Source organism: Acomys russatus, chromosome 25, assembly GCF_903995435.1.
Source record: "Acomys russatus chromosome 25, mAcoRus1.1, whole genome shotgun sequence".
NCBI lineage: Eukaryota > Metazoa > Chordata > Mammalia > Rodentia > Muridae > Acomys > Acomys russatus.
In genome coordinates, this window is record NC_067161.1 from 4,048,879 (window position 1) to 4,076,070 (window position 27,192).

At 47.9% G+C, this 27,192-nt stretch overlaps 1 protein-coding gene across 8 annotated transcripts in view; it reads right to left on the reverse strand.

Moving 5' to 3' along the window:
- Positions 1–26,833, reverse strand: part of Clec16a (C-type lectin domain containing 16A) — a 188,686-nt gene extending 161,853 nt beyond the window's left edge. For 4 of the 8 annotated variants that reach the window (XM_051168139.1, XM_051168137.1, XM_051168134.1 and 1 more), the window contains exons 1-6: positions 26,616–26,832; positions 12,204–12,332; positions 9,498–9,631; positions 4,938–5,086; positions 2,068–2,173; positions 269–392 (exon numbers count right to left, since the gene is read on the reverse strand). In XM_051168139.1, the coding sequence (XP_051024096.1) occupies positions 269–392; positions 2,068–2,173; positions 4,938–5,086; positions 9,498–9,631; positions 12,204–12,332; positions 26,616–26,695 (722 nt within the window). In that variant the 5' untranslated portion in view covers positions 26,696–26,832. Of the gene's footprint in view, positions 1–268; positions 393–2,067; positions 2,174–4,937; positions 5,087–5,739; positions 5,904–9,497; positions 9,632–12,203; positions 12,333–26,615 lie in introns of those variants that run through there. The other 4 variants (XM_051168140.1, XM_051168135.1, XM_051168138.1 and 1 more) reach the window with 3 other exon arrangements.
- Between the last annotated feature and the right edge of the window lie 359 nt (positions 26,834–27,192).

A 27,192-nucleotide genomic window follows, 5' to 3' on the forward strand; every position in this document is an offset into this window, starting at 1 on the left:
CAGAGAAGGATTTGTGCATATGAAACTGGAGACTAAATCTAGGGCCTCATGCGTGTTAGGCCTCACAGCCCAGCTAGGGGGGTACTTCCCCAGTGCCCATCTGGAGGCATATGGGAAAATTCCAAGTTCCCACCATCCCGAACAGGCAGGCAGAATGTTTTGCAGCCTAGGCAGGCCTAAGTGCTGCTCTTCACTTTTCCTAGTGGAAGGAAACACATGCTTCCTTCGTCACCCTGTTTCCCAAGGAGACACCTGGAGCATTACTTACTCTTCATCCGTCTGCACACAGTTATCAAGTTCGATCACGTGGCTCCCAATGAACCAGACCAAATTGGAGAAATACGGAACAGCGGTTTTGTCTCTGATGTAGTGCAGCATGGCCTGGTTATCCACTGAGAAGATGCACGAAAGAAGAAACAGTGAGCCACCAAAATAAGTCAGGGACAGTTTTAAAAAATAAAACAAAACACCCAAACAAACTAAAACCACCATGAAATAGCCTTGCTACCATCTGAGACTCTCAGTCTTTCCTGTAAATACTTGGAAATAATTATCTTATTTATCAAACAAATCAGTACTAGTGCTATTCTCCCACTCAACACTCCACTGAGAGGCTACCTATCAGCACTGGGCAAGACCTGACTACATTGCAAATGCCGCACTCTCAAAGCAAGTCTCCTGAGTTTACTTGTAAGGCAAATTCAAAAAGAGGAAAACCAGAGGTTAATAACTTACATGACACTGGAATAAGGAACAGGAATCGGCATTGGAGGAAAGGCAAAAACAGACAACAGTTAACAGGGTTAGGAACTGGGAAGGTGAGACAGCGGCCCAGAGGGACAGAGCCTAGGCAGGTGGCATCTAAACCAAAAGACACAGTTAGAGGAGAGCAAGAGAAAACAGAGAGCATAGGGCAGTGGAACTGATTGTACAGGCCAAGGTTGCAAACTCACAAGTCTGCCAGGCCAATCGCTGCACAGTGAACCAAGTCCAAAGGCTGGGAACATAAATTAGGGAGTTGGAGCCCTAGCACAGAAAGGAGCAGCGGCTTCCAGCATTTGACCACTTACTTCCCCATGGGAGTGTGGCCCAGAACAGCCAGATGCACATTGCCAAGTCAGAAATGCAAGCAGTGTGAAATCTCCAAATTTTAAATTATGGGTGTGGATGGGGGTGGGGGTGTGCATGAGCACGCGCACTTTTTATTTTATTTTATTTTTATTTTTTGCGATAAGCTCGCTCCTGTTTATTCTGTATACCTTTTTTCCAAGACCATCTAAGCTAACTAAAACCTGTCTGAAGGCTGGTTTGGGTCTACAGACCCTCAGTTTACAACCTCTAGCTGAACCCCATAAGGTTCTGAGAAAGGCTCTTAAATTTACAGTAATAATAATCTTAGGGGACCTCCCCAGCCCCCAAGTGGGTGCCGTCTCAAGCACCACCTTGACTCATGAAAGTCAAAGCCACTGAATGGCCAAGAAACTAGAGGTGTAGTGCCACTGTGGTCACCACAAGGAGATGAACCAGGGGCAGTGCCAGCTCCAACACCTGCGGGCAGGCAGCCTGCGTGGCAGCACAGGCAGCACTCCTGGAGAGGCTGTCTGCTGGAGACAGTGTAGAGCATTAAGTACATTGAGAGGACGAGGAATCTGCTAACACTGGCCTTGGTGGCTGGCTGGGAATACAATACTGCCTCCTGCTGCTTATGATGTGAAATGCTCTCATGCATATTTAAAGATAAACTATAAAACAAATAGCTGTAAAAGTATATTTTATAAGCCAAAACACAAAATTTGAGAGCTAAAATTTTCATGACAGTTTTGCTTTATCTAACTATCCCATGGCCACTCTAAACCTCACAAAGACTCCTCAGGATAGCCTACTGGGGCAACAGCAGGGAGTACACAGATTTCCACAAGGGAACAGTGATATGCCTGCAGACCTACTGTGAGACAAGCAGCCATGAGTCATACTCGGCAACTCTCCAGTGATTTGGAAACCATGCTTAGGTACATGGGGGCCAGCACTTGGCCAACACCTGAGGCCCGAGTACATGAGGAAACTTACCTTTGTAGACGTTCAGGGTGATGGTTCTCACAGCAATTCGAACCATACTCTCAGGATGATTGAAGAACTTGATGGCTTCTGTGTACAGGGCAAAGTCATTGGTGTGCTAAAACAGGAAGTGGACCCAAAAGTTAAAAACCCCAAGACAGGCCTGCTCCCGAATCTTTCTGAAATTAGTCAGAGACTGGGATAAAAGAAACAACAACAAAAGGTGTTGCCATGGTGGGCGGAGAGGAAGCCAGGGGAGAGAAAAGGGTCCACAGAATGTCTGACCTGGCCTATCACATTGTAGCTGTATGAGGAGGTATTTCCAAGCCCGTTTCTTCATTTATAAAATGGGAGTTCTAGCACCCACTTTCTGGCCACTAGGATGAAATGAGGTCATTTCTGGTCCAGTGCTCAGCCCAGCACTTGATATCTACAGCACAGAAAATAGTGCTAGTTGAGGAAAGACCAACTTGGACAAAGTTCAGAACTTGTGGCTGCTATACCACTCTTCATTTGGAAACACTAAGGGGAGCGTTATCATGGAGGCAGAGAGTATCAGGAGTCTCCTGCTGTTAACACATTGAATGGCTCAGAAAAAGACATCCACTCACTGCCTTAGCCTGAGAAGAGAGGGCAGAAGCCCTGGGGCAGTGGACTCCGCTGCCCTCCTGTGGCCAACATTTCTACATCATTGAGAGATCCAGCCTGAGCATCTCAGTCAGCTCTAGGCTCCTGGAATGGAGCTGGAGACTCAAAGAAATAACTGTCTTGTAGGTGCAATTCCATTTTGAGGACTAGCAATCAAGTATGAATTTTAAAAGTGGAAACTACTAGCCTGGCTCAGACTACAGAGGACACTAAGCCCACCTTAAACACATACACACACACACACACACACACACACACACACACACACACACACGTGCACACACACGCACACACATGCACGTGCACACATGCACACAGCTCCTGGGATGAGCAGCTCTTCTATGTCCATGGCTTCTCCTCTCCTACCATGACTCATAAGGCACCTGGGCAAAGAATACCTAGGCCCTTGCTCTAGTCTACGTTTTCTTCCACTGGGAGAGCCTCTGAGTGACAGCTGTTCCCTGAACGTTTAACAAGCACCTACTATGTGCCAGGAAAAGGACATACATGTTTTGTGGCTCTTGGCTAGCATTTCCTCCTGAGAGAGACTACTGAATCATGAAAATCAAGGTTCAGACTGTTGCCATAGCCATGAGGGCTGATGGATGTTTTTTGCCCAAACTCAGAAAAAATCTTGGGATTGTGGTATGACTTCAAAAACAGGCTTTGAGCATGTGTGACACCCACTCAGGCGATACTTGCCACACAAATAACATGTGGCTATATGACAGCCAGCCTCCAGGATGGCCCCCAACCAGGCTCACCACCTATGTCACACTCAGGCTGGACCCACCCAGAGAGAGGCAGGTCATGCCTGTGTGAGCAGAGTATGGTAGAAGTAAGTGTGTTACGCAAGGCTGGTCACAGAAAGCAGCACTGCAGTGGTCTGTTGGTCACTCTCGAAAGTAAGAATGTTGGAAAGAGGTCCCTGAGAAGGAGCTGTGGTTTCCCATGCACAGCCAGCCTCAGGTAACCAACCATGACCATGAAGTAGAGCCTCCAACCATATTCCAGCTTTCAGGGGACATAAGCTTCTTGGGCACTATGTAAAATAGTCCTACTAAGCCAAGACTCAAGTCTAGACACACTGACAAGAGTGTACTGCAATTCTAATCAGAAGACAAGGAGAAATCTGGGGAGACTTCTGAGAGAGTTTTCTCAAAAAGGACACAAAAAAGGAAGTGATATCAGAATTCTGACTGTAGCATGTGACTGAGTGATGTCTGGTGCTGCAACAGCCACCATGACCATATGGGACAGAGCTTAGAACAGGTGCCTGTTGCAGTTACTGAGAAGGAAGTTGGAAAGGCCTTGGCCCTTGATCTAATGAGCCAGCATATAGACTGGGCCCAGCACAGCTGGATCTGTACTTTTAACTGACCTTATCCTCAAGCTCCTTGGAGCGATCAGAGTTGAAGTGATTACTTTATGTAAGTTGTTAATAGCTCTCCCAAGGAATGTGAAGGACCCAGGCCCTCAAAGACAGCAGGCATATTGCTTCACACAACTCTAAGATATCTCATTTAGTCCAATCCCAGAAGCTATATACCTATAGCCAGGTATATAGTTTTACCTTATTTCTCATAGGAAGGAGCTCAGAGAGGCCTAGGAGTTCTCTTATTACCCTGCAAAGGGTAGAAAAGCTGTGCCTAAACAGAGTTTCTGCTGTTTCCAACAACATAATTGCTGGATATTTCCCTCCCTGGTAAACTGGATTTTACATTAAAAATAGAAAGGTAACTTGTCCAATTAAAGGAAAAAGTTTATGGGGCTTAGCAGTTGAGAACTCGTACTATATAGTCATGAGACCAGAGTCCCAATCCCAGCACCCACTTAACAAGCCTGACCTGCTTCACACGCCTGTAACCCCACAACTGAGACAGGCAGAGACAGGGGGCTTGCTGGCTGCCAGCCTACCTGAAAGACACAAGCTCCAGGTTCAGGAAGAGATCCAAAGGAACAAAGCGGAGAGTGACAAAGGAGGATTTTTCAGAGGCCTCACTTGGCCTTCACGAACCCAGACTACACATACACACATGTGCACATTCTACACACACACACACACACACACACACACACACACACACACACTTAAAAAGAGAAAATTATTTGCAAGTATGCCAAAGCCTGTGTTGAGGAAAGTGCTTTGTAGACACACTGTTGACCACGCAGAGCAAAGGCTACCATGCTGGGATTAGCTTGACACCACCCCACGCCTGCCGGTCACCACTCACCTCATTGTAAAAGAAATGGACAGTGTGGTTGTTGAGCTTTAATGAAAGGGTTTTCAGGAACGATATGTAATACGCCATGATCTCCTCGTCGGAAAAGTCGAATTTATGGACAATGATCGAATTTACGTAGTTATTAGACAGCAAATAATCTAGAAGAGAGAGAACACAGAGGGAGGCTGGTGAGCTCATGCTGGAGGGAAGGAGTGAAGGCTGCCGGGTACTGAGCATAGGAATATGACTAGCTGGGCACAGGGCAGCTTGCCCTCATTGCTCCGAGAGTCACACACTGGGCAGGACCACCAGCAAGCACACAGGCCCTTCCAGGGAGAAGCCTGTAGCCTCCTTTGTGAAACAAAAGGGACAAACCCATGTATGTTTTCTGTTCTCTACTAGCAAAATGCAGTGTGGGGCTGAGAGGAGGAAAAACAGGCATTGGGTTCTGGTACAAGCCACCTGCAAATGAGGGTAAAAGGTGCCTCATTGTGTAGAAAAGAGCTGCCCCACATGGCCATCAAATGACACTGTCACGCCTGTATGCCAGAAGGGGCTGCCCGTGTCTTTAATCTTCCTGTCTACTGACAATTTCATGAGGGTCGCTGCATCCGCACCATGTGTCCAGCAGCAGGTTACCCACCGCAGGTCCCGATTCCCCAACTGACCTGGTTCTGAGGGAAACTGCACTACCCACACCCCTGGCTGAAGATGTCCCAGCTCTGCTGGGAAAGCTGGCCTTGTTGACAGAGCAAACCTTGCCAAGGGATACACCTAAAGTGTTGAAGGTGTCAACACCACTACCACTCACCTAGCCAGCAGGATTAGCCAAGCCCACCCTAGTGATCAATGTGGTGAAAGATATTGTAGGCAGACTGTCCTCACACCACCCCAGACACCCAAGGCAGCGCTTGCAGCCAGTTCCACAAGAGGCCACGAGGGTGGGGTGGGGTCCTAAAATCTTAACACATTGTAAAATGAGTCCTGGTTATAAGTGGTACAGGTGACCTTGCTTTATGTGGAAACGGAAGTGTGTATAACCTCACGTTCCTGCACATATTTAACACACAAGCACATGACCTTCAGGGTATTATACAGATCCACCTGCCTCTGCCTCCCTGTGTGCTAGGATTACAGGCGTGTGCTGTCAGCCTGGCTTAGTATTCCATTTTTTTAAACTGTCCCCAACTTATTTATCTACATTTGGTTTACCATGTAACATTAAACCTTGGTGTTTCAGAAAACTGGAACACTTGCCATGATGAGGCTAGGGACAACTGGGGAGGAGCAATGGGCTGACAGGAGAAGGGATGTAGGACATCTTAGTCAGCCCTGTATTTATAGGCCAGTAGCTCCTGGGCCACAAATGGCACACAAGATAGCAGCTTCAGGTATGTTAAAAACAAAAAACTAAAACCACATTTCTGGCTACATTCTACACCTGGAACAGCCAGAGGGTTCATCTGCTCCCCGTGGGGACTTTTCTAAGTCCTCTAAAAGATGGCTCTGTGGGGGTTAGGGATCAGTGACGGGCCTGTTGTGTGGCTGGGATTTTTCTACTACCCCCTCACTTGTGGCTGACATTCTGTGGTAATTCTGTTATAATAAACCTGGGAGTCAGTAAGTAATCTCAGTCTCTTGGGCCTCTGTCACTTAGGTCACCAAATAAACAGGCAACTGTGGCCTCTGTGCAATGGCTGCCTGTAATAGTGTAATAGCGAAAACCTGGAAAGCACCTAGACGCCCAGGCAGGTTCATTTGGTAACAGTGCAGCTGTGAGCCAGGCCAGGGAGAGTCACTTGCAGGAACAACAGGCAGTGGGATGGGATGGAAGTGGTGGGGAGAGAGTGACCAGCACAGCCTACCATGGCTGAGTTATATAGGGTGGGAGGCTACACACAACTAACTATACTTTTGTAATTAAGCTTTGTTGTTTTACAATGACCCCCCCCCAAAAAAAAACCCTGAAAAATAAAAATAAAATCAGCTGGGCATAGTAGCACATAACTAACACTAGAACTTAGATGCAGGAGGAACAAGAGTTTGAGGCCAGCCTGGACCACTTAGAGAGAAACTGCCTCAAAAACTGTTCTTAATAAACTGTCCAGAAAGACAGAAGTGTGTGTCGTCAGGGCTTCTTGGGCAGGGCACCCACACCACTCCCAGTTCCTTTAAAAAACATACACATGTATCTTTTTTTTTTTTTTTAAATAGAACTAAAATAGTTAACACAGATGCAGAGAGCAGAAAGGGTCATTAAGGCTGTGTGTGGAGGAAGCGGGGGAGGCTAGCTGATGGTCACAAGACCTTTGTGAGGCAGCTAAGTTCTCAATGCTCAGAATGGTGACTTGTGAGGACCACTAACAGCCCTGTTCTAGATGTCTTGAATTACGATGATAATATCCTAGAAGGTGATGAGTATGCCAGCTGGACAGCAGCGACCACTTCAAAGGATTCATGTCAGATCTTCAAGCTACTATACTAAGAAGCTAACACTTTTAAAGTACCAATTTTTAAATTCTTAGCCCCAGATGGACTGCAAAAGGCTCAAAAGAGATAAAACTCAATGGATGCCATATTAAAGCTCAAGACTCTGGAATTGTCCCGGCGGCCTGAGCAATATCCCTGGGTATGCAGTTCCGGCTGAGCCCTGAGCCTGCACCTCGGAGCTGGATCGTCCCCTCATAGCTCAGAAACCACACTTGTTTCACATCCAGCGAAACAGAAGGGAACCCTGCGAACCACGCAGGGAAAAGGGAATTAGCTCAGTCTGTCAGACTGCTGTGAGGGGAAGGAGACGGTCCCTGTGGCTGTAGCACCACCTAGTGGCCACTGCTGAGGTCACCACACAGCAGCTGGCAGGCCCCATAGAAGGGCTACTGCTTTTACCTAAGAGACCCTTCTCCAGACACTTGTCCCAGGAACTCAGCACCTGCCTTTGCTCTGGACACACCACCATTTCTCTCTCCCTTGAGAGCAGGGCTCTGCTGCATTTGGAGTAAGTACACTCAAAAGCATGATAAGCACGGGTAAGGGTCTGGTCTAGGTAATGCGTTGCTGAAGGTCTGTCCTAGGTGCTGCAGGGTGTTTAGCAGGCCCTGTATTTGGATGGACTATGACAACCAAAAATAGCCCCAGATGCCAGCAGTGTACCCAGGAAATACCAGCACCCCACTGAGCTTATTCTCTTGGGCTCTTTGGGCAGCAAAGCTGAAGCAGAGGGGTGGGGGCGAAGACCTCTCTGGTCTCCTCCAGGGCTCTTGAAAGTGCTGGATGGAGTGACTGTGGGCTACTCAGCCATTAGGCCTTTAAAATTGAACCATACAGAGGGAATGCAGCCCACCGCCAAGCGATTCACTCAGCAGAGGAGACCTTCATAGAGCCCTGCTCGCTGCCCCACCACATTCAAAGGCTGCAGTGTCACTCTCAGTGTGATAGGGCTTTCAGGAGTAATTAAGGTCCATTGCCAGTACAGTGAGAGGTAGCTAAGGTCTCATGTGTCCCCAAAGTCTCATGTGTCATAACCTCTATTCCTGTAATGAGGCAGTGTTAGGAGGTAAGGCTTAGTGAGCGGTACTTAGTAATGGGGTGGGTTAATGTCTTTCCCCCTTTCCCAGCTCTTAGCTAGTTAGCTATCTTAAGAGCAGGTTGCTGTGGGTGGGCAAGATAAAGGTTCTTGCCACCAAGCCTGCTGAGCAGTCCTGGAACCCACAAGGTAGAGGGAGAGAACCAACTCCCGTGAGTGATCTCCTTATTTCCACATACACTCTACATTATGTGTGGACACTCAAGTACATATATGCACACAAATTAATAAATGCAATACAACTTTTTAAAGAGACATGTGCACCTGTGCAATGTGAGGGTTACTTACACTGTAAAGCTCACAAATTGAAAAAAAAATCAGATCACCATGTGCTTAAGGAGCAAATACGTGGTCTCTGTCACACAGCCTTTCTGGCCACGAGTTGAAGCAGCAGGTGGCCCTCATGAGGAGTGGATGTCTATTTGAACTTCTTGGCCTTCGTATCTTAAGCCAAAATAAAGCTCATTCCTTTAAATGACCTAGTTTCTCAGGGATGGAGAGATGGCTCAGTAGTTAAGAGCACTGGTTGTTCTTCCAGAGGACCTGGGTTTGATTCCCAGCACCCACATGGTAGCTCACAACCATCTTTAATTTCAGTTTAAGGGGTATGCAATGCCCTCTATGGCCTCTGAAGGCACTAGACACCCACACGGAACACAGACATACGTGTAGGCAAAACACACATGTACATAAGAAAGAAAATATTTTTAATTACCTAGCCTCAGAGAGTTTGTTACAGTAACAGAAAAGAGACTGAGACAGTGGCAGTCTACAAGCTAAGAAGAAAGACCCAGCCAGAAAGCAGCCCTGACTTCAGCTTCAAAGTGGGCATCCATTCTCCAGAACCCAGAGCAAATATTCTCTATTGTTCAAGCCATAAGCCTCTTGGGGTAAAGCCTGAGCAAAATAAAACAGTGGGAACTGGCATGCGAAACCACCTGACACCTGGCAGTACACAGGCAAATGGCAAGCAGTGTCCTTACAGAGCGACGTCTCATGGCTGATGTTCTCAAAGAGGATGTTCAAGGTCTGCAACAGCTGAACACACACATAACGGCCCGACTTCTGCCGCAGAATGTTCAAGAAGAAAACAAACATATTCTTCTCCAGGAAGAAGCTGGGGAGAGAACAAGAAAGGGTCAGTGGGCGATACAATCACAGCTCATGTGTCTAGACTGTGACACTGGCCTGTACAGCCTCAGTGCCATGATGCCATCTGCAGCTGAGGACACACGGCACCCTGACTCTCTTCCTGTCTCAGCACACAAGGCCAGTGCTGGTTCCATGAAATAGTGAACTAGATTCTGACAGAAGGGGGATGCTCTTTACCTGCTAAGTGGTCACAAGCAGCCTGTGCCAGTGTGCCCTATGAGCACCACTCCCCAGCACATACACAACCTGTATCCTTAGTTTCCCCAACAAACCTATTTCCTTTGCACTCCCGTGTTCAGGGCAAAAACACAAGCACTGGGCTTCCCTACAGGGCCACAAGATGCTGAGTGACAGCAGAGCTTGTCACTTCTGTTGTCAAGTTTGCAGCTTCCATATCTCTGGGCAAAGAACTTGAAGAAAGGTCAAGACACTAATATGGTGGAGGGACCCTACAGAGTCCCCAGGTCTGCTTCTGCCTTTCTTGTGCTGGAAGGACACGTGTCTACACATGGCCAGGAGCACTGGCCTGGCAGGGGAGGCGGTACATGATGAAAATGGGACCTTCACTGCCTTCCTTTAAGAAAGAACATGTTGTCTCTATTTATTGTTTAGTGTATTTGAGCAAGATCAGTTTGGGATAGTCAGCAGAAATCTCGGCAGCCAAAGGCTGGGGATCCGGCTGGCTCCGCTTATATGTGATATAAGGCAAATGCGGGGGCGAGAGAATCAGAAGCTCATGGTTACATTATGAGTTCAAAGCTAGCCTGAAATACAGAAGACCCTGCCTCTAGAAAAAAAAAAGAAAGAAAGAAAGAAAAGAGAAGGAAGAGTCCCTGCAGTGACATAAGTCTACTGGTTGACTCAATTCTAGGTGCCTCCCTCCCTTCAACTGTCAGCTCCATAAAAGGGCAAGTGAATGATAAAATATGACCTTAACAACAACAAACCATAAGTTCTTTCCCCACTCTGACTCCAGGAGCCCATCTGCCTGTACACACTGCTCCTGCTGGCCCCAGAGCACTGCTGGCACCTGACCTATTTTGTCTGCCTCCACTTTAGGTTATACAAAGCAGTGACTGCAGAATCAGCACACTCACCACCACAGGGTGGCCAGTGGAGGGAGCCGCCAAATACCTGAGCCTGGATTTTGCTACAAGGGTGACTTAGTAATCTAGTGTGAGATTCTCAAGACCAGTGTTTTAATCTTTGTATGCATGCTATGTATGTCTGGGTTGGGACATGTATATGGCATGGCAAGTGTCTGGAAGTCAGAGGACGTCTTTGGATGTTGGTCCTTGCCTTCTGCCTTGCTTCAGACAGGTGTCACGGTTGCTGCGTATATCAGGCTACCTGCCCTGCCTTCTGTCTTTCAGGGATTCTCCTGTTTTGGCCTCCCACCTCACCATATGAGCACTGGGGTAACAAATGTGTGCCACCACACATCGCTCTTACATGGGTTCTTGACATTCGAACTCACGCTTGTATGGCAAGCATTTTCATCCTCCCAGCTTGGTAGACTCGGGTTTGAGAGGTTCTTTCCCTGTCTACCAGCTACACAAGGGAATACCAACAAGGCGTCCATGTGGGCCAAGGGGTAAATTTGCTAGACTGTCCTCTCAAAGCTCAGCACTGTTGCTGGCCCTAAGTAAACACACTGGGGACCGGGGAGACAGCTCAGCGGGTCCATGCTTGCCTCAGAAGCATGAGTTCAGATCCCTAGAACCCATGCAGAAGCTGGCTGGGTCTGGCAGCATGCCTGTAGCTCAGGCTCTCAGGAAGCGGAGATGGGAGCCCGAGGACAAGATGGCTACTTGGTCTAGACCAGCAGTTCTGAACCTTCCTAACACTCCAACCCTCTGGTACAGTTCTTCATGCTGTGCTGACCCCCAACCGTATAATAATTTTTGATGCTTCTTCAAAACTGTCATCTTGCTACTGTTATGAAGCATAATGCAAACATCTGTGTTTTCTGATGGTTTTAGGAGACACTGTGAAAGGGCTGTGACACGGCTGGGACCTTGTTTTAGTAAAGTAAGTGGAGAATGATAGAGGAAGACACCTACATCAACCTCTGCTCTCCACACACAGACATATGTGTGTGCACGTTTGCACACACACCACCTTTATATATGCCCACATGTGTTCCAACATCCATACATACCACGTACATACACATGCAACGCAATAAACTAAAATAAAGACACTAAATGCTGGCCTTAAGCAACTCTCTCAGGGCAGAACCTGTTCATTTAGAAGCTAACTATGCAGGACAGTGCTCTTGCCCTGGGGCAGATGATGGGCACAGCTTGGAATGCTGTCCACAACATGTGCAGCTTTTCTAGAGAAGCTCATTCCCACAGCTCTTCCATTTTTGGCTTGCACCTTTACATTCTCTCAAGGACACTTGATATAGATATTCAGGCAAGATAGAATTAGCATCAATTCTTGACTCCATCAGGAATGACTCATGGCGAACACTTGGAAAAACACTCAAAGCAAGAGGAAGGATCAGGAAACGGAAGCACTACAAGTCTTACTCAAACACAGAGCTGTCATTTTGATCGCCCCAAATCAGAATCTCAGTGATGGAACGGATGGTCTCCACCAGCAGGTTCCGGTTCTGTTCGGTGACGGTGGTATTTTTGGTTAAAACATGATACAGGTACCTAGAAGAAAGGGAAGAAAGAGGAGCTTACACAAACTGATGTGAAAGTCACGCCGAGGCCATTGGTAATGCTCATAGCACAGTGGTGGTGAAGTTTCTGTTAGCACAATTTCCCATTCAGTAAACAGACAGGAGATAGAGGTCACCACCCAAATGGCAGAAGCCAGGGACACATCTGCCCAAACTGAGGCAAGAGTGCTGGCAAGCCCTTGAAGGCAGCAGCCAAAAACTTCAGGGTGCAAACAAATCAGAGTTGGCAAAATCAGAGGGTGCTGGAGTGCACTTGGGGATTCCGATTGAGTGGGGCTAAAGGAAGAGCAAGCGTGACCAGAGACAGATGCCCAGGGAGACGGCAATTGGTGCTAAGAACCTAACACAGGACTCAAAGCAAGGCTGCTGCTGGGATCCCAAGAGACGGAGTCATAGTTAGGGACAGTGGGCCCTATAGTCAGAGCTTAGGACACGGGACACTGCTTTTGGAACGCCCACAGGTCCCCCTGCTGCAGCACACTCATGAAAACTAGGACTCGGAGGGGGACAGAGTAAGTACGTCCTGTCCAAGGGGAACAATCTCAGCTACTGTACGAAGAGTGAAGTGGGTGGGGAGAGTAAAGACCACGGGGCTTCACCTGTCAGAGCCTCAGGCTTAATTAGGAAGAAAAAGTAGGACCAAAAGGAGGACCATCTCTCAGGGCCACATGCAGTTTCTGAGTGGGGCTGGGAGAGCACGAGAGTAAAGTGACTCTCTCCTCTAGTCTAGAAAAGCAGGGAACACAGGCAAAACCATGAAGGTAGAATAATTTGTCCTACCTGCTCCCAGCGAGGTCTACATTTTAAAGACAGACTCAAGTGTTTAGCAGTCCATGTTGTTCTTACTCTGTTGGACAATGAACCTATTGCCTCAGATATGCTAGACAAGGCTCGGCCACCAAGCTACAACCTCCCCCTCCCCCCTGCTTTTATTATTATTATTATTATTATTATTATTATTATTATTATTATTATTATTATTATTATTATCTTTTATTTTGAGACAGAGTCTCAGTAATTTGACCCAACTGGCCTTGGACTGGCTCTGTAGCCCAGGTAAACCTAGAATTTGTAATATCATCTTGGTCTCCCATGCAACTGGGATTATAGTCATGTCCAGGCTACAATACAATTTTTAACATGCAACAAGTAAGAAAAGCATCCAAAAAGATAAATCACCCAACCTCGGGACGGGGGTCTACCCACAGTGGGGCATGTGAGGACACAAGTCCACTTTCCTTTTCAGTGAAATAACCCATCACCTGAACTGCCCTGGAACAAACTGTAGAGGCCTATGTGTCCACCGTGATTCCAGTGCCGTCGCGCAGAGGCTCAAGGAAGGCTTTTCCACACTGTGGTTCACAGGCCTCCTGCACAAGCCTTACCTGTTTGAGTTGTCCCTTATACAGCGCCTGTGCAGCCCTGATGAATTAGGCTAGTGGGTGAACGGGTTAAAATGGCGTGTGCATGTGCATGCGTGTGTGTTGTTGCGGGTCAAACCCAGGGCCTCTTACATGATAAGCTTGTGCTCTGTAACAGAGCTATATCTTCCGCAAAATCTGATGGCTGCTGCACCATTCCCAATGTGGCTATCAGTGACATTCTCCATAGTCCACAGGATAATGGACACTCTCCCAGGGACAAGGTAATGCTGGCAGCAGGGGTGGGGGCGGTGGCTGGGGGGGGCGGTGGCTGGGGCGGAGGTGGAGCGGGGGAGCAGGCAGATTCTTCCCACTCTGGAGATATCACACAGACATCCAGGAGGATGATATACATGCACTGGCATCACACACCACACTCCTGGCTCACTGGGAAGCAGCGACGTGAGTGAGTGCATCTACTGCAAGGGCCTCCACTGTAAGAGTGGCGTGAGTGGGCTGTCTGAATACACTGCCCTTGCTGCCCTCTCAGGCAGCAGCTGCTGCTCATACTTCAGGGCTCGGCCTACCACCTCTCAATAAAGCTTTCTTTGGAGGTTTTTTACCTCCAAAGGTCTGTCTGACTAAACTGGAACCTCCAGGTCAGGAAAATCATAATAATGATCTTGGTGACTCGATACATTCAAGAACATCTGGAATGCAGCAAGATAATATACTCAGCATATTTCAATATTTAAAGTAGCGAGGACAGTCCCCACTAATATGAACTGAGTATAGTATACAGGACTAGGTAAAGTAAGGCACAGGGCTGTGATAAAGAGCTCATCAGGCCTTGGATTCCAACAGTCTTGGGTATGACCCTGGCCCTGGCACCTCCTAACTGAGGTCTAGGACAGGCATTTCACCTCACCTCTCTGCAGCTCCATCTAAGCACAGCAGTTAACCACAGTAGTAAACACAGAGGACGTTTAACAGGGTTGTTTGATTAAATATGGAGCTACGAATAGCCAAGCATGGTGCCTGGCACACACAGTGTACCACACACAAGCCACCTTAGCTGCTACTGCTATACTGTGGCCGTTATGACGGGGATGTTATGAGCATCCTTCTTAGACTGTACAATTCCAGAGGCATCAGGCTGGCCCCAGATAGTCAGAGAAAGAGTACCTCAGGGGAAAAAATGAGGTGGGAGAGGTCCAAGAAACCTGGAGAGGAAGTGGAGCTTGTGGTCACTTCTGAGGAGGCAGTAGAGTATGTGGGGTATTAGGGATGCCTGCATTAGCACCCCTAGGTCTGGATATCTCCATCACCAATAGCCTGGTGGTCCTGAGCAGGCTACCTCACCTCTACCTTAGCGACCTCCCCTGTAAAATGGGAGCACTTGTTCTTGTGGTTATATTGGGAAGAGAAGATTAAGTAAAAGGAGAGATGACTGAGATGGGCATTGTATGTGCACATCTGTAATCCTAGCACTAAGGAGGCTGAGGCAGGAGGACTACTTTGAGTTCAAGGCTAACCTAGATGGACTACACAATGATACCTTCTCTCAAAGTTTTAAAGGAAATCCCAACATTCAGGAGGCAGAGGCAAGTGGAGCTCTGTGAGTTCTAGGCCAGCCAGAGTTACATAATGAGACCCCACCCTGTCTAAAAAGCAAGTGGGGGGGGGGAGGGGACAAAGTGCTAGTATGAAATTGCTTTTTGAAAAGTCCTATTAGGGAACTTTTCTCATCTGAGCTAATGGTTCACTTCCAAGAAGCCAATGACCACCCTGTAAAAACTCCAATTCCAGACACGAGAAACATTCTTTTGAGTTGCTGGCCAGGGCTATCTAAGAGACTACCAAAACATACAGCCTGTTGCTGTTGCTCTTGGTTACCCTGAGAGGTGGAAGGTATTGCTGAAGATACCATGCACTTCAAAAACAGGGTCCAAAACCCGTGAGCTGGAACTGCCTGAATGCCTCCTCCCTGAGAACTAGCTTCTGCGGTATCAGAAAGCAATGGAGGGAGCCATCCAACAGTCCCAGCAGCTCTGCTGCCTATAAAGCACATCAGCAGCTACATGGGCTGCAGAAGCAGCACACATACCTCGGTGCTAACTAGCCTCTCTCTAATTGGAATTAAGATCTGCTCAACAGGAAGACCATGCCTGGTACTACAGACCTAGCCAAGTGCTCAGTGCTAGTGAAGCCAAAGGCATCGGAGAATCTACAGCCACTAAGTTATTAAGCCAGCTTAACCTCTAACAACAATTTATACGCACTGTTCTTGTTTTGTTTTGTTTTTTGTTTTTCTGAGACAGGGTTTCTCTGTTAGCCTTTGCTGTCCTGGACTCACTTTGTAGACCAGGCTGGCCTCGAACTCACAGCGATCCGCCTGCCTCTGCCTCCCTAGTGCTGGGATTAAAGGCGTGCGCCACCATGCCCGGCTAAGCACTGTTCTTATACCCACAGATAAGTATAGTCTTCACCCCTAATCAAGGAAATGTCTCTTCGCAACAGAGGAGACCACTACAAAAAATTGCAGCCAATCAAAATGGAGAGTTTTGACACCCAGGCCTAATAGACACATCAAGAAAACACTCCTACACCTCAGGCTCATTGCGGAAGAGCAGGTGGGAACAACATAAGAGCCCAGAGGATGAGGGGTTTGCTGTGAGGTTATATCTCCTAGTAATGCCAGAGGCTACACCCATAAGGTCTCACCAGCACAACTGCCCAACATGACCTGAACAAGGATGACACCAATGAACTGGATGAGAAAAGCCCATGAGGCCTCAAGCCTGCACAAAGAACTATAGCAACTGAGGAAGGCTACAAGCAGGAGAGGTGGTCTTCTGGCCAGAGAAGAGCACACCAATTGATTGTCTACTGCCAAACAGCCCTGAAAGCACACATACAAGCAACATTACACAGACTGAACACATTATATGTAGCAATACATATGTATTTGCATGCAGTAACAATTAGTGGGAAGAGGCCATGAATTTGAAGGAGAGAAGTTTGGAGGGAGAAAAGAGAAGGGAAAAAATGTTATAATTAAATTATAATCTCAAAAGAAAACAAAAAGAAAAAGAAGAAATCTTATTAGAAGGCTTTTTCGGATATGAAGAACAGGTCAGTCAGTCGGCCCTTTGAGAAGATTCTAAGAGCTCCTATGAGCCTGGCACCAAGTGAAGGTTTCACATGACTCTCGGATTCACCCAACCACAGCATGTGCCCATTGTTACCACTGCAGGGACCAAGGCTGCAGCACATGGGGCTTAGGTACATCCATCTAGCCTGGGGCCAGCCCCATGGCTGGGAGGCATGCTCAGAGTTCACAGGTCTCACAGCCTCTCCAACATTTGTTTTCAGCTCTGTGTGTATGTGTGTGTGTGTGTATGTGTGTGTGTGTGTATGTGTGTGTGTGTGTATGTGTATGTGTGTGTGTGTGTGTGTGTGTGTGTGCACACGCGCGTGCTGCAGTTCTGCATGGTTTCATGGTGTCCTGTGAGGGCTTTACTTCAGGAAGATCAAGGCTAGCTACGCCTTCTCTTACTTGTTTGTGGGAATTTTGCATTTCACTTTGGGGGCAGGGCCAATTACAAGACTTGCCCACTTTATTTATCCCTGGTAACTTTTATTTATTAATGGAACCCTTTATTTATCCTATATATGAATCCTTTACTTATTCAATCTATGTACACAACCTTTACTGGATAATATATATTGCAGCTGTTCTCCCCAACTTTGGTGCTGTGACCACAAATTTAAGATTGACTTTACTGAAGGGACCAGGAATGAAGAAACTACAGATGTATGTACAGAAAAGCCAGGACTGGGTGGCCATTGCATTCTGATGGGGCCACACCAGCAACCAAGCATTACACAGCTGAATGAGGAAGGAGGTTAGCTAATCTTGGTAGGAGATCTCTGTAGGGCAGCAGTCTCAGGCTACAGTTAGTTATCTGGGAGGAGAGAGCTGCAGCAAATACTTTCTGCACACGCTGTTAACACCTGAACTCAAGCTTTGCCATTCTCCTACGCATGACCCAGGGAAAGACTTGCTATTTCCATTGGTTTGAGGCACTGGGGTCCTTGACCTGTCCATACTTATGTCCTGAATGCTCATGCATACAGGGATACACTTGATCCCTAGACTGGCTTGCCTTTAAAATTGTTTCATTATTTGTGTGTGTGTGTGTGTGTGCGCGTGTGCGCGCACGCGCATACGTGTACATCATAATACCCACGTGGAGGTCAGAGGATAACTTGCAAGATCAGTCCTCTCGTTCCACACTCGATTCAGGGATCGAACTCAGGTCATCAGGCTTGCACACAAGTGCCTGTACCTACTGAGCTATGCCACCAGCCTTCATTTTAATAAAGTTGAATGTACCAATCCTTCCTTTAGACGGCACTTTGAAACATTATTTGTTTACTTATTTCATTGTGTATGTGTTTGTGTGTATACGCATGGGTGCATGTATGTTATAAAATGTGTGTGGAACTCAGAGGATAACTTTAGGGAGCTGGTTCTCTCCTTCCATCATGTGGGTCCCAAAGCTCAAACACAGGTCATGAGGCTGGGCAGCAAGCACCTTAACCCACTGAGTCATCTTGCCGACCTCCAGACAGCACTCATCATGAGGGTCTTCAGAGATCCGTACTTACGCTAAGTTACAGAGGGTGCTACTCTCTCGGATAGTCAGCTATCAGCCCTCACTAATAGAGAGCCCCGTCGGCCCACCATCACTTACTAGGTCTTCATTCTCTACGTGCTCCAGTGCCACCTTTTTCATTAGTCAGGCGACCACATACATGAGTCTCTGATATTGCTCTAATTCAACTGATCAATTTGTCTACCCAATGCCAATCTGATGCTGTCTGATACTGCAGCTTCATGGTCAATCTTGCTCTGTGGCACTCTATGTCTTCCAGTTTCTTGCCTTCCATTCTGCCAATATTCTATTAGCCATTCTCAATCTTCTACATTTCCACAAATATTTTAAAACTGCCCCAATTTACACAAAAGTGCTGCTAGGATTTCCCTTGACACTGCCCTAAATCCTAGCTAAATTTAGAGAGCTGATCTCTTTACAACAGTTGGACGTAGCCTCACATGTCTTTTATTAGACTTACGCCCAGATAGTTGCTTCTTCTTCCTCCCCCGCTCCCCACTTCCCTCCTCTTGTTCCCAAACTCAGGATGTGCACATCAGTCACACACCCTGCCACTGAGCTACATGGCATAGTGTTTATGTACTGTTTAGCATGTCCACATCCCACATGTCTGCTATGGATACAGAAATGCCCACTAGATTTCAAGTGCTAAAGCCCTATGATGGCCACACCCGTACCCTGCACATCTTTTTGACTCTGCAGTACCTAGCACACTGCTTTGGGTAGTGCGTTAGGAAGAGACCCTCAAAATATGTAGTAGGGGAGTAGTGGGGGAAGCTGGCTAGATTAAATCTAGGACTTCAATGTTGCATCTCATTCCTGCATTTTGAAAGAAAAGGTTGTTAAAGTACTTTAGAAACACCAAGTTTAATAACTTCCTATTTTGCAATGTAATATGCATGTTAGGGAGATTGAAAACCTTGAACATAGGAAAAGAGAAGTGGAAACTGTCCATAGCCGTGCTGCCCGGGGCTGACTACTCAGCCCTGGCCTGAGCCCTGGACTTATGCTAAGTCCATTTTGTGTCATCCCCCACTTGGTGAAAACAAGAGTATGTTTACTACTGACAACTGCTTATGAGCACCTAATGAAAAGGATGCCACAGCGATGTGTTCTGCTTCTTCCAGGAGCATTAAGTCTCCCTACTCTTAGACGAGCATGGATGTTGCAGAGACTTCAAGGGCCAAGCTGAGTCCCTATCTGGTCAGTTTCAGAAGGCCAAATCATAACTTTCGGCTTTACCTACAGCAAATAAAGATGACTCTTTTACAAAGATAACAATGATGTGTGCCCATTAAATTGTGTATACACTTGAATCCTATCATTCTAAAGACAAGTATGTTTACTATTGCAAGCTCTGCACGTGACTCTGGAGTTGGTTCTCTGGGGAGCTGAGAAAGAAGCCTAGGGGCCCCACACCATGTGGGTGGAGTCATGATCAAAACCAGACAAGTGGATCCTGCTCTACTAGAGAAAAATACAAGTGATGGCTGAGTCTGTAGGTCAGTTGACAGGGTGCCTGCCTACTAAGCACAAAGCCTTCAGGCCCATCTCATCATAAAACACAAAACATAGCGATGCTGGCACACACCTGCAATCCCAGCACTTGGGAGATAGATACAGGAAGATCAAAAGTTAGAGCCATCCTCAGCGCTACATAGCAAGTGAGGTCAGCCTGGAATACACAAGAGCCTGTCAACAAACAAACAACAGCAACAAAAAACAAGAAGAAAAACTCAGGGAATAAAGTAAATAGAAAGAATATTTTTATAAGCAATGGCTTTGCATGGACTTAGGAGGGCCAAACAGGAAACCAAATACATAAAAGTCAACACAAAACAAACCCATGAGCTATGAACTCCCTCCAATACTCAGGAAACATCCTAGAGGATGGAGATTCCACGAAATGCTTTCCTGGTTACCGGCAAGAGCTGGGCATGGTGGCACCTATAATCCCACCACTCCAGGAGGCAGAGGTAGGTGGATCTCTGTGAGTTCGAGGCCAGCCTGGTCTACAAAGGGAGTCCAGGACAGCCAAGGCTACACAGAGAAACCCTGTCTCAAAAATAAAATAAAATTAAAAAAAAATTAACCCACAAGACAGGTCAGCATTCCAGCTGGTAGCACTAACTGGATTCAGTAGCTTGCAAAGAAAAGGAAAGAACACAGAGGCGAGAGCGGCTGTGCTGGGGAAAGAGGAGGGTGTGAGAGGAGGAACTCAGGAGCGAATAGACTCAAGATGCATTGCATGTAGGTATGAAACTGCCAGAGAATAAAGATAGTCAACAATGAGAAAAATAAAAGAAGCATGAAAACAGTATTGGATGGTATGGAAGGGCCTTGGGTAAGGAAGGTCATCAATGGCCAAGAGAAGCCCAGCAGACGTGGATCTCGGTACCAGATCCTGCACACTGGCAAGCTTGCAGCGCCTAGTCTGAAAACGTGTAGCCTTCTGCCAACGTGCACCAGAGGCTCATCACCAAGGACTATAGATGCAAACAAATCCGCCTCCTCCCCAGACCTTGCTTTCCCAAGAGTCTTATTTCACAAGTCAAACCACAGCAGTTAACAAAGATCTGTGTCGACGGAAATCAATCGTATGTCCATTTCAGAGAGAGAAACCTGAGGCCCAAGTTCTTTTTAGCACAGTTTCTGACGACATGTGCTCTGCATGCCTCTGGGAAGTTCCTATTGGAAAATATAAAAATTCCTCCATAAGCTGGACAGTGGAGAAGGTGTATGCAGCATGTCAGGAGGACTGAAATCCATTCCTAGGTCACACTCACCTGCAGATCTTGATGTCTTAGATATGAGAAAGATGTTAGGGACACTGTTTGGACTACTGAGCAGCTGAGATTCCCAAAACAGCCCCCAGAAAGCCTCATTCTGGGCCTTGAACTCATGTGGCTTGTGTCCAGCATCCTGGCCAGCAGGACCAGGAGGCACCCCACTCAGTGCGGATCATACTGGAGGGTTAGGGGAAGGTGCTAAAAGTGTGCTTCTGGTGAATCACCCCCAAAGATATCAAACCTAGCCAGATGGCAGGACTGGGTCTAGGATACAAGGCATGGGTGTAGGCAGGGCCATCTGCCTTAGAAAAAGCCATGCTCCTGCACAGACTCTACTACAAAAAAACAGACAGGCAGCCTCTTTGGTTCACACTATGACTTGTACTTGCTGACCACTTACTAAGTGTCTGACTCTGAACAAGGACTGGACAATCCCCCAGCTGGACAAACCGGAGTCCTGCTTTCATGAAGCCATGTGCACATGGAGAAGGACAAGCAGACTACACAAGCTAAGGCAGTTTCTTAGGGCAAACCACAGGGCAAAACAACAACCTGTGGAACCCCGGCCAACTCCCTGGGGGTCTCACTCAAGATCAGAAAGAAGCGTGGAGAATCCACAAGACACGGTAGCTAATCCAGTCCCAGAAAGAAGCAGCCAGTACATAATAGCGCGAGACTCTCAGTGGGTAAAGGCCTGGGGCAAGTTGCATCAAAGCGGGAGTAATTTAAGGCTAGCGATAGGTATGTGGATGGGCTGGAAGAAAAGAAGGGGAGAGCGGAAGTGGAAAGAGCAAAGGCTGAGACAGACGGCACACAGAGATGTGCTGCCCAAGTGTGGATTCCAGCCGGTACTACAGTAACCCACCAGGGCGTTGCTGACCCTCCAGGTCAGCCCTTCTTTACCCTCTCCAGCTCTCTACCTTCCTTGATGATAAAGGGCCCTTATTGTTTGCAGCATAAAGTCTCAATTCCCTAGTGTGGTTGGTTCACAAGGCCTTAGTGCCTAGGGTCCTAGACCTTACTGGACAGTTGGTATTCTGCCAGCATGAGCTATTCATCCAACCTCTCAGGAGGCTCTCTCAAGCAGCCTCCTGGGCCTGAGACATCCACTCAACTTGTTCCCAGCTCTGCAACCCTATTACCTGGAAATAACCACCCATTTCCTAAGATTCTGCAGTTCTGTATTTTGAGGGGTCTGCTCAGCAGAGACAGCCCTTGCCTGTTCTCCCAGGCTCAAGGGGTTGGGGCAGAGTCTAAAGTACTTTGAGACCTGCAAGAATTTAGCCCTTATCCGGATGAGACCTGACAGGCCGTGCCATGTGGTGGGAGAGGGGGTCTCCTTTTGTTAGAAGTCTAGGGAAAGGGAATGGGGTGGAAAAGAGAGGGAGGATAGGAACAGGAACAGGAAGACACAAATGAGGGAATGACAATCGGGATATAATCTGAATAAATTATAATAAATTAAAAATTTTTTAAAAAGAAATTAGTCTTTACATAGGATGCTTGGCTGGCCTGACAACTGAACTCCCCAACCTTTCACTGCTTTCTTGGCCAACAGTGAATATCCTAGGAACAGATGAGGGGCTGCTGGCCAGTGCACAGCTTTCTGGGTGGGGGACACTGCTTCTCCAGGGGCACCATCCTTGCTGGCATTCTCTGTGCCCTAGTAAGAGTGGAGCAGGTCCCACCTACGGCTCCAGGCCATGAGTGAGCAGGCAAGGCGAGTGTGCAGGGCTTGAACAATAAGAATGACACATACTCTTGACCTTAGCAGAGATAGCTTGAGCCCCAGGTTGAAAGGGACATTCTGGACTTCTGGCAACACTGGAAAAGGAGATCTTACTGGGGAGTGAAAAGGATCACAATGCATGGATGAAGCTGACAAAAAGAAATTTAAAAAGAAAAGGAGCTCTTTGTTCCCATTTGGATGGCACAGCTGGCACAGTGGTGCCCTGAAAATGCCGGGAATGAGACCAGAAGGAAGGAGGCCGGTTCCTGACAGTCTAAGCACCTGCTCTCTGCCGTGGTACAGCTAGGACACACCATTCAGTATCGGAAGCTATTCAATGGACGCCACTAACACTTAAGGCAACTTAGCAGGATCTGTTACTTGGACCAAGAATCTTGACATCACAGAATGACTGGAATTAAGACAATGATATAACAACCACAGTTTTATCAGTTTGTGGGCTTACTGCCCCCTTTTCAAAATGACATTTAGATAATATTCAAAGGACTCCACAAGTAGAGGTTCTGCTTGGGGCAACCATTTGTCAGTTAATGCCACAGCCTTGTCACTAGTCTGGGCAATACTCTACCAATGGTGTGTCCTGAATAACCACCTGACTATTCCATCAGCTGCCAACTAGATGACTGGCCCAACCGGGTAGGTAAATTACTCAAGTATAGTTTTTCACTATTTAGCAAAAGCAAAACCTCATGTAACAGGAAAGTTTCTTTCCAGTTTGTAAGATGGAAATGCTGTGAAGGAAAGAGTATGTTTAAAACAGGGTTGAGCATGTGGATATAGTGATGTGTATCTGTAATCTTAGCCCTTAGGAGCCAGAGTTTGAGGACAGCCAGAGCAAGCCTGACTCACCCCACCCCCCTTACACCTCTGTGTCCCCTGCAGAAAGAAAGAAATTAAAAAACAAACCACTAAAGAGCCCTATTCTCAGTCTTCCCCCAACACTGTGCTAGGTCGGGGCAAGAACGAATTAGAGGCCAGACAAGATGATGCCTGCCTAGGATCCCCTGACATAGAGACACTAGGCAGGAGATCATGAATTCTAGACCAGCCTAGGCTACAGCAAGATCATAGTTTTTTGGCTTGGCTTTGTTTTAAAGGATTTTGGGCTGTCACTTAATAACTAGGAAGGTGGTTTGTTCTGGTTTGCTTAAGACTTTCCTGGTTTTAGCACTGTCCCATGTCCTGGGAATCCCTCCCATCCCCCTACATGTCAGATAAAACCCTTCCCTTGTCACAGCCTTGCTTCCTATAGCAGCTACCAATCCCCACCTGGACCTGCCAAAACCCTGACTATGGTGCCCCAACTTGGCTGCCATATGATGACACTTCCCCATTTGGGGGGAGTCTGATAATAGTGTTGCCTCCTCCAGAAAGCTTCTAAGAAGAAATTCCACAGACCCTGGACCCGCTACAGTCCTGATATATGGCCCACTGCAGAGTCCTGACTCCATTGTGGTCTCCCAGCAACAGCCAGCAGACTCCCCCAGGGAACTAGCTGCTCTGCCCCAGAGATGCTTACTACCATACCCAGCTGAAGGGCAGCACAGCACTGGGGAGGGCACTAGCTGTCTCTGGCACCCTTTTCCAAGTCACCTTGGATCTTCTGAGCCCCGTTACCAATCAACACCGAAGATCCTGAGGCTGTGAAAGGGATTAAACAGCTCAGCCTGAACCAAGGCAGGCAAGCTCTTTTTTCAGTGACAGCAACAATGAACCTGAGATGTCCCCAGGATACTGGGAAGGAACCCCAGAGCCCCAAGTACGCACTGATTGGCCAGCGAACTGTACCACTGGACATGGCATGCAGCCTAGTCAAAAGTTTCCTCAAACTGAGAGGTTTCATCCAGAAAGACACTATAACAAAGAAACTAGAGTTGAGACCAGCCCCTGGCAGTCTTCAGCTGTCTCACCTTGGGGAAGATGACTTAAACTCCCTGACTCTTAGCCCCCATGTCTATATAATGGAAACAACAAAAGGTTCCGGAACCCATAGACTTGTGATAACTAAAAGAAAACAGGAAATCCTTAGCAAGACAACGTATGACAATCAGTGGGAATTTAAAGGGGCTACAGTTCTGAGTTAAGTGGGAGCCGGCAAGGGCGTGGGCTGGCAGGAGGCCCAGCCTCTCGGGATAACCACTCCCCTTCACAACCATATCCATGCACACACTGCTCACAGCCTTCAGCCACTCACCCACACCCGACTCCCTTTCTGGGCCATCTGCCATCCCGCTTAAACTTTCGGAATCCCTACCAATCCCCCTCCCCCCGCCTGCCAGTCTTGCCTTCTACCTCTTTCTTCCCCTTGTCGTCTCTCTCCACCCCAAAACCATCCTGCTCTCCACCCTTGGAGAGCCACAGACATACACTAAATGCTTGCTCCATGACAGAAGGCATTCTACACCGAGGACCAAATGACAAGCCCCATCTAAGTTTTAGCTTACAAATCCTTTCGAGAGATCCCCGTCTTCCATTCCATTGGTACTCCACCATCCTACCAGCCCCATCCCTTTACTTAGTATTAGAAAGCTTGTGAGGTTCCCTCTGAAAACAAGCTGCTTTCTTAAGCCTTTCTGGCGCCTCCACCTCCAGTATTCTCCCAGAAGCCTCTCCCTCCTTAAAGGTCCTCTAACACTCAATTTTGCCACCCTCCTCTAATCCTGAGAAACTGCTTAGGTCCTGGAAATACAACTGCAAAGAAACCAAGCAGGATCTTACGCCTTGGAAATATCCAGTTTAACAAACGCTAGAAAGTGAAAACAAACAGGACAACAGAAGACAGCAGGAGGATAATGAATCAAAGAATTGGGGTGGGCTGGGAAGGCTCGGCTACGATTGACCACTTGCTGTGGATCAATACTGGGTCAATCACTTTGCATGCACGGCATCGCCCAATTCTTGAACACTTCATAGTTCCCAGCTGGTTCTGTTTGAAGGACAGAGAGAGAAAATATGACCAAAGCTACACAGTCATTAAGTGGCTGAGTCAGGTTTTGAACACAGGTCTAACTCCCAAGCTAACCTCTTCTGTGTACTTTCCTGCCTCCCCAGGACTCTGTAAGCCACCTGTCCTCTCTCAAAGTGCCACTGCTGACTGTCTCTCTAGATTTCCTTCTGAAAATACTTTGTTCTTTTAATCACTGTTCTTTTTAGAGCATTTGTACATGTTCTGCGCGTTTTTTCATTCTCTTATCCAACCAATACTAAAAATAACCACAGAAAGTAGTACTGTCACTCTACTCACTTTACAGCTAAGAAAACTGAAGCCTATATGCATGCTGTTAACTAAATTCGAATCCAGGTCTGGGCCTCTGGCCTCTAAACTATGCAGTTCCAAGATGTCCCAACCCCGAGAAGCTCAGCGGCCACTACCGCTCCCCATCAAGACAACTCCAGTCCACAAACCGAAAACTCATCGATGCCTTACTTTTCAGGTTGGGTGGCTGGAGATTGAAAAATCACGCGACTTGTCCAAGGTCACAGGGCCAGGAGCGACAGGGTCAGGGCTCGAAACCAGGTGCCCTGACTCCAAAGCCTTGCGGATAACCAGCACACTACCCTCCCGCGGCGTCCCCTGTCCTCCTCACACCTCCGCGCCCCGCAAGCCAAACCCGCGTCTGGGCGTCCGAGCCCGACACCGCGGCCTCCCCGCCGCGCGCCCCGCACACTCACTTCAGGTGGTCCAAGGAGTGGATGTTGCGGGAGGACTTGCCGTGGCCCCCGCCCACCCAGCTCCGCGAGCGGCCAAACATGTCCGCAGCCCAGCCCCGTCGCCCGCCTCACGGTTTCATATCCGACCCGCCCAGCGGGCCGACGTCCGCGGCGACATCTCAAACCCAGCCGGCAGCGGCGGGGGCGGTGGAGACACCGCCAAGCACCTTCCTCCCCGGCCCACAGCCCCGCACTGACATTCAGCCGGAACCGGCCGTTCGACCGCCGCGCTTTACGGCAGCCGCCGCAATGAACTCTGGGAAATGTAGTTCTCGAGCGAGGCTCCCGGCTACAGGACTCTGCGAACGGACTACAAGAGCCTGCATGAGTCGCGCGACCGTAGAGATGAGGCGGGGCAAGAGAAAGAAGAAGGCGGGGCACTGTCGAGGTGGGCGGGAACGGTTTGCTAGAATTGGGGGTGGCAGGTGGGAGAGACTGACCTTATTGATTGTTAGCTCTGTGATTAGGAAAAGAAGAGCACGTATGGAAGTCGCTTTCCACCATTTGTGTTCTGGGAGGTGAACTCAGGTCTCCAGTT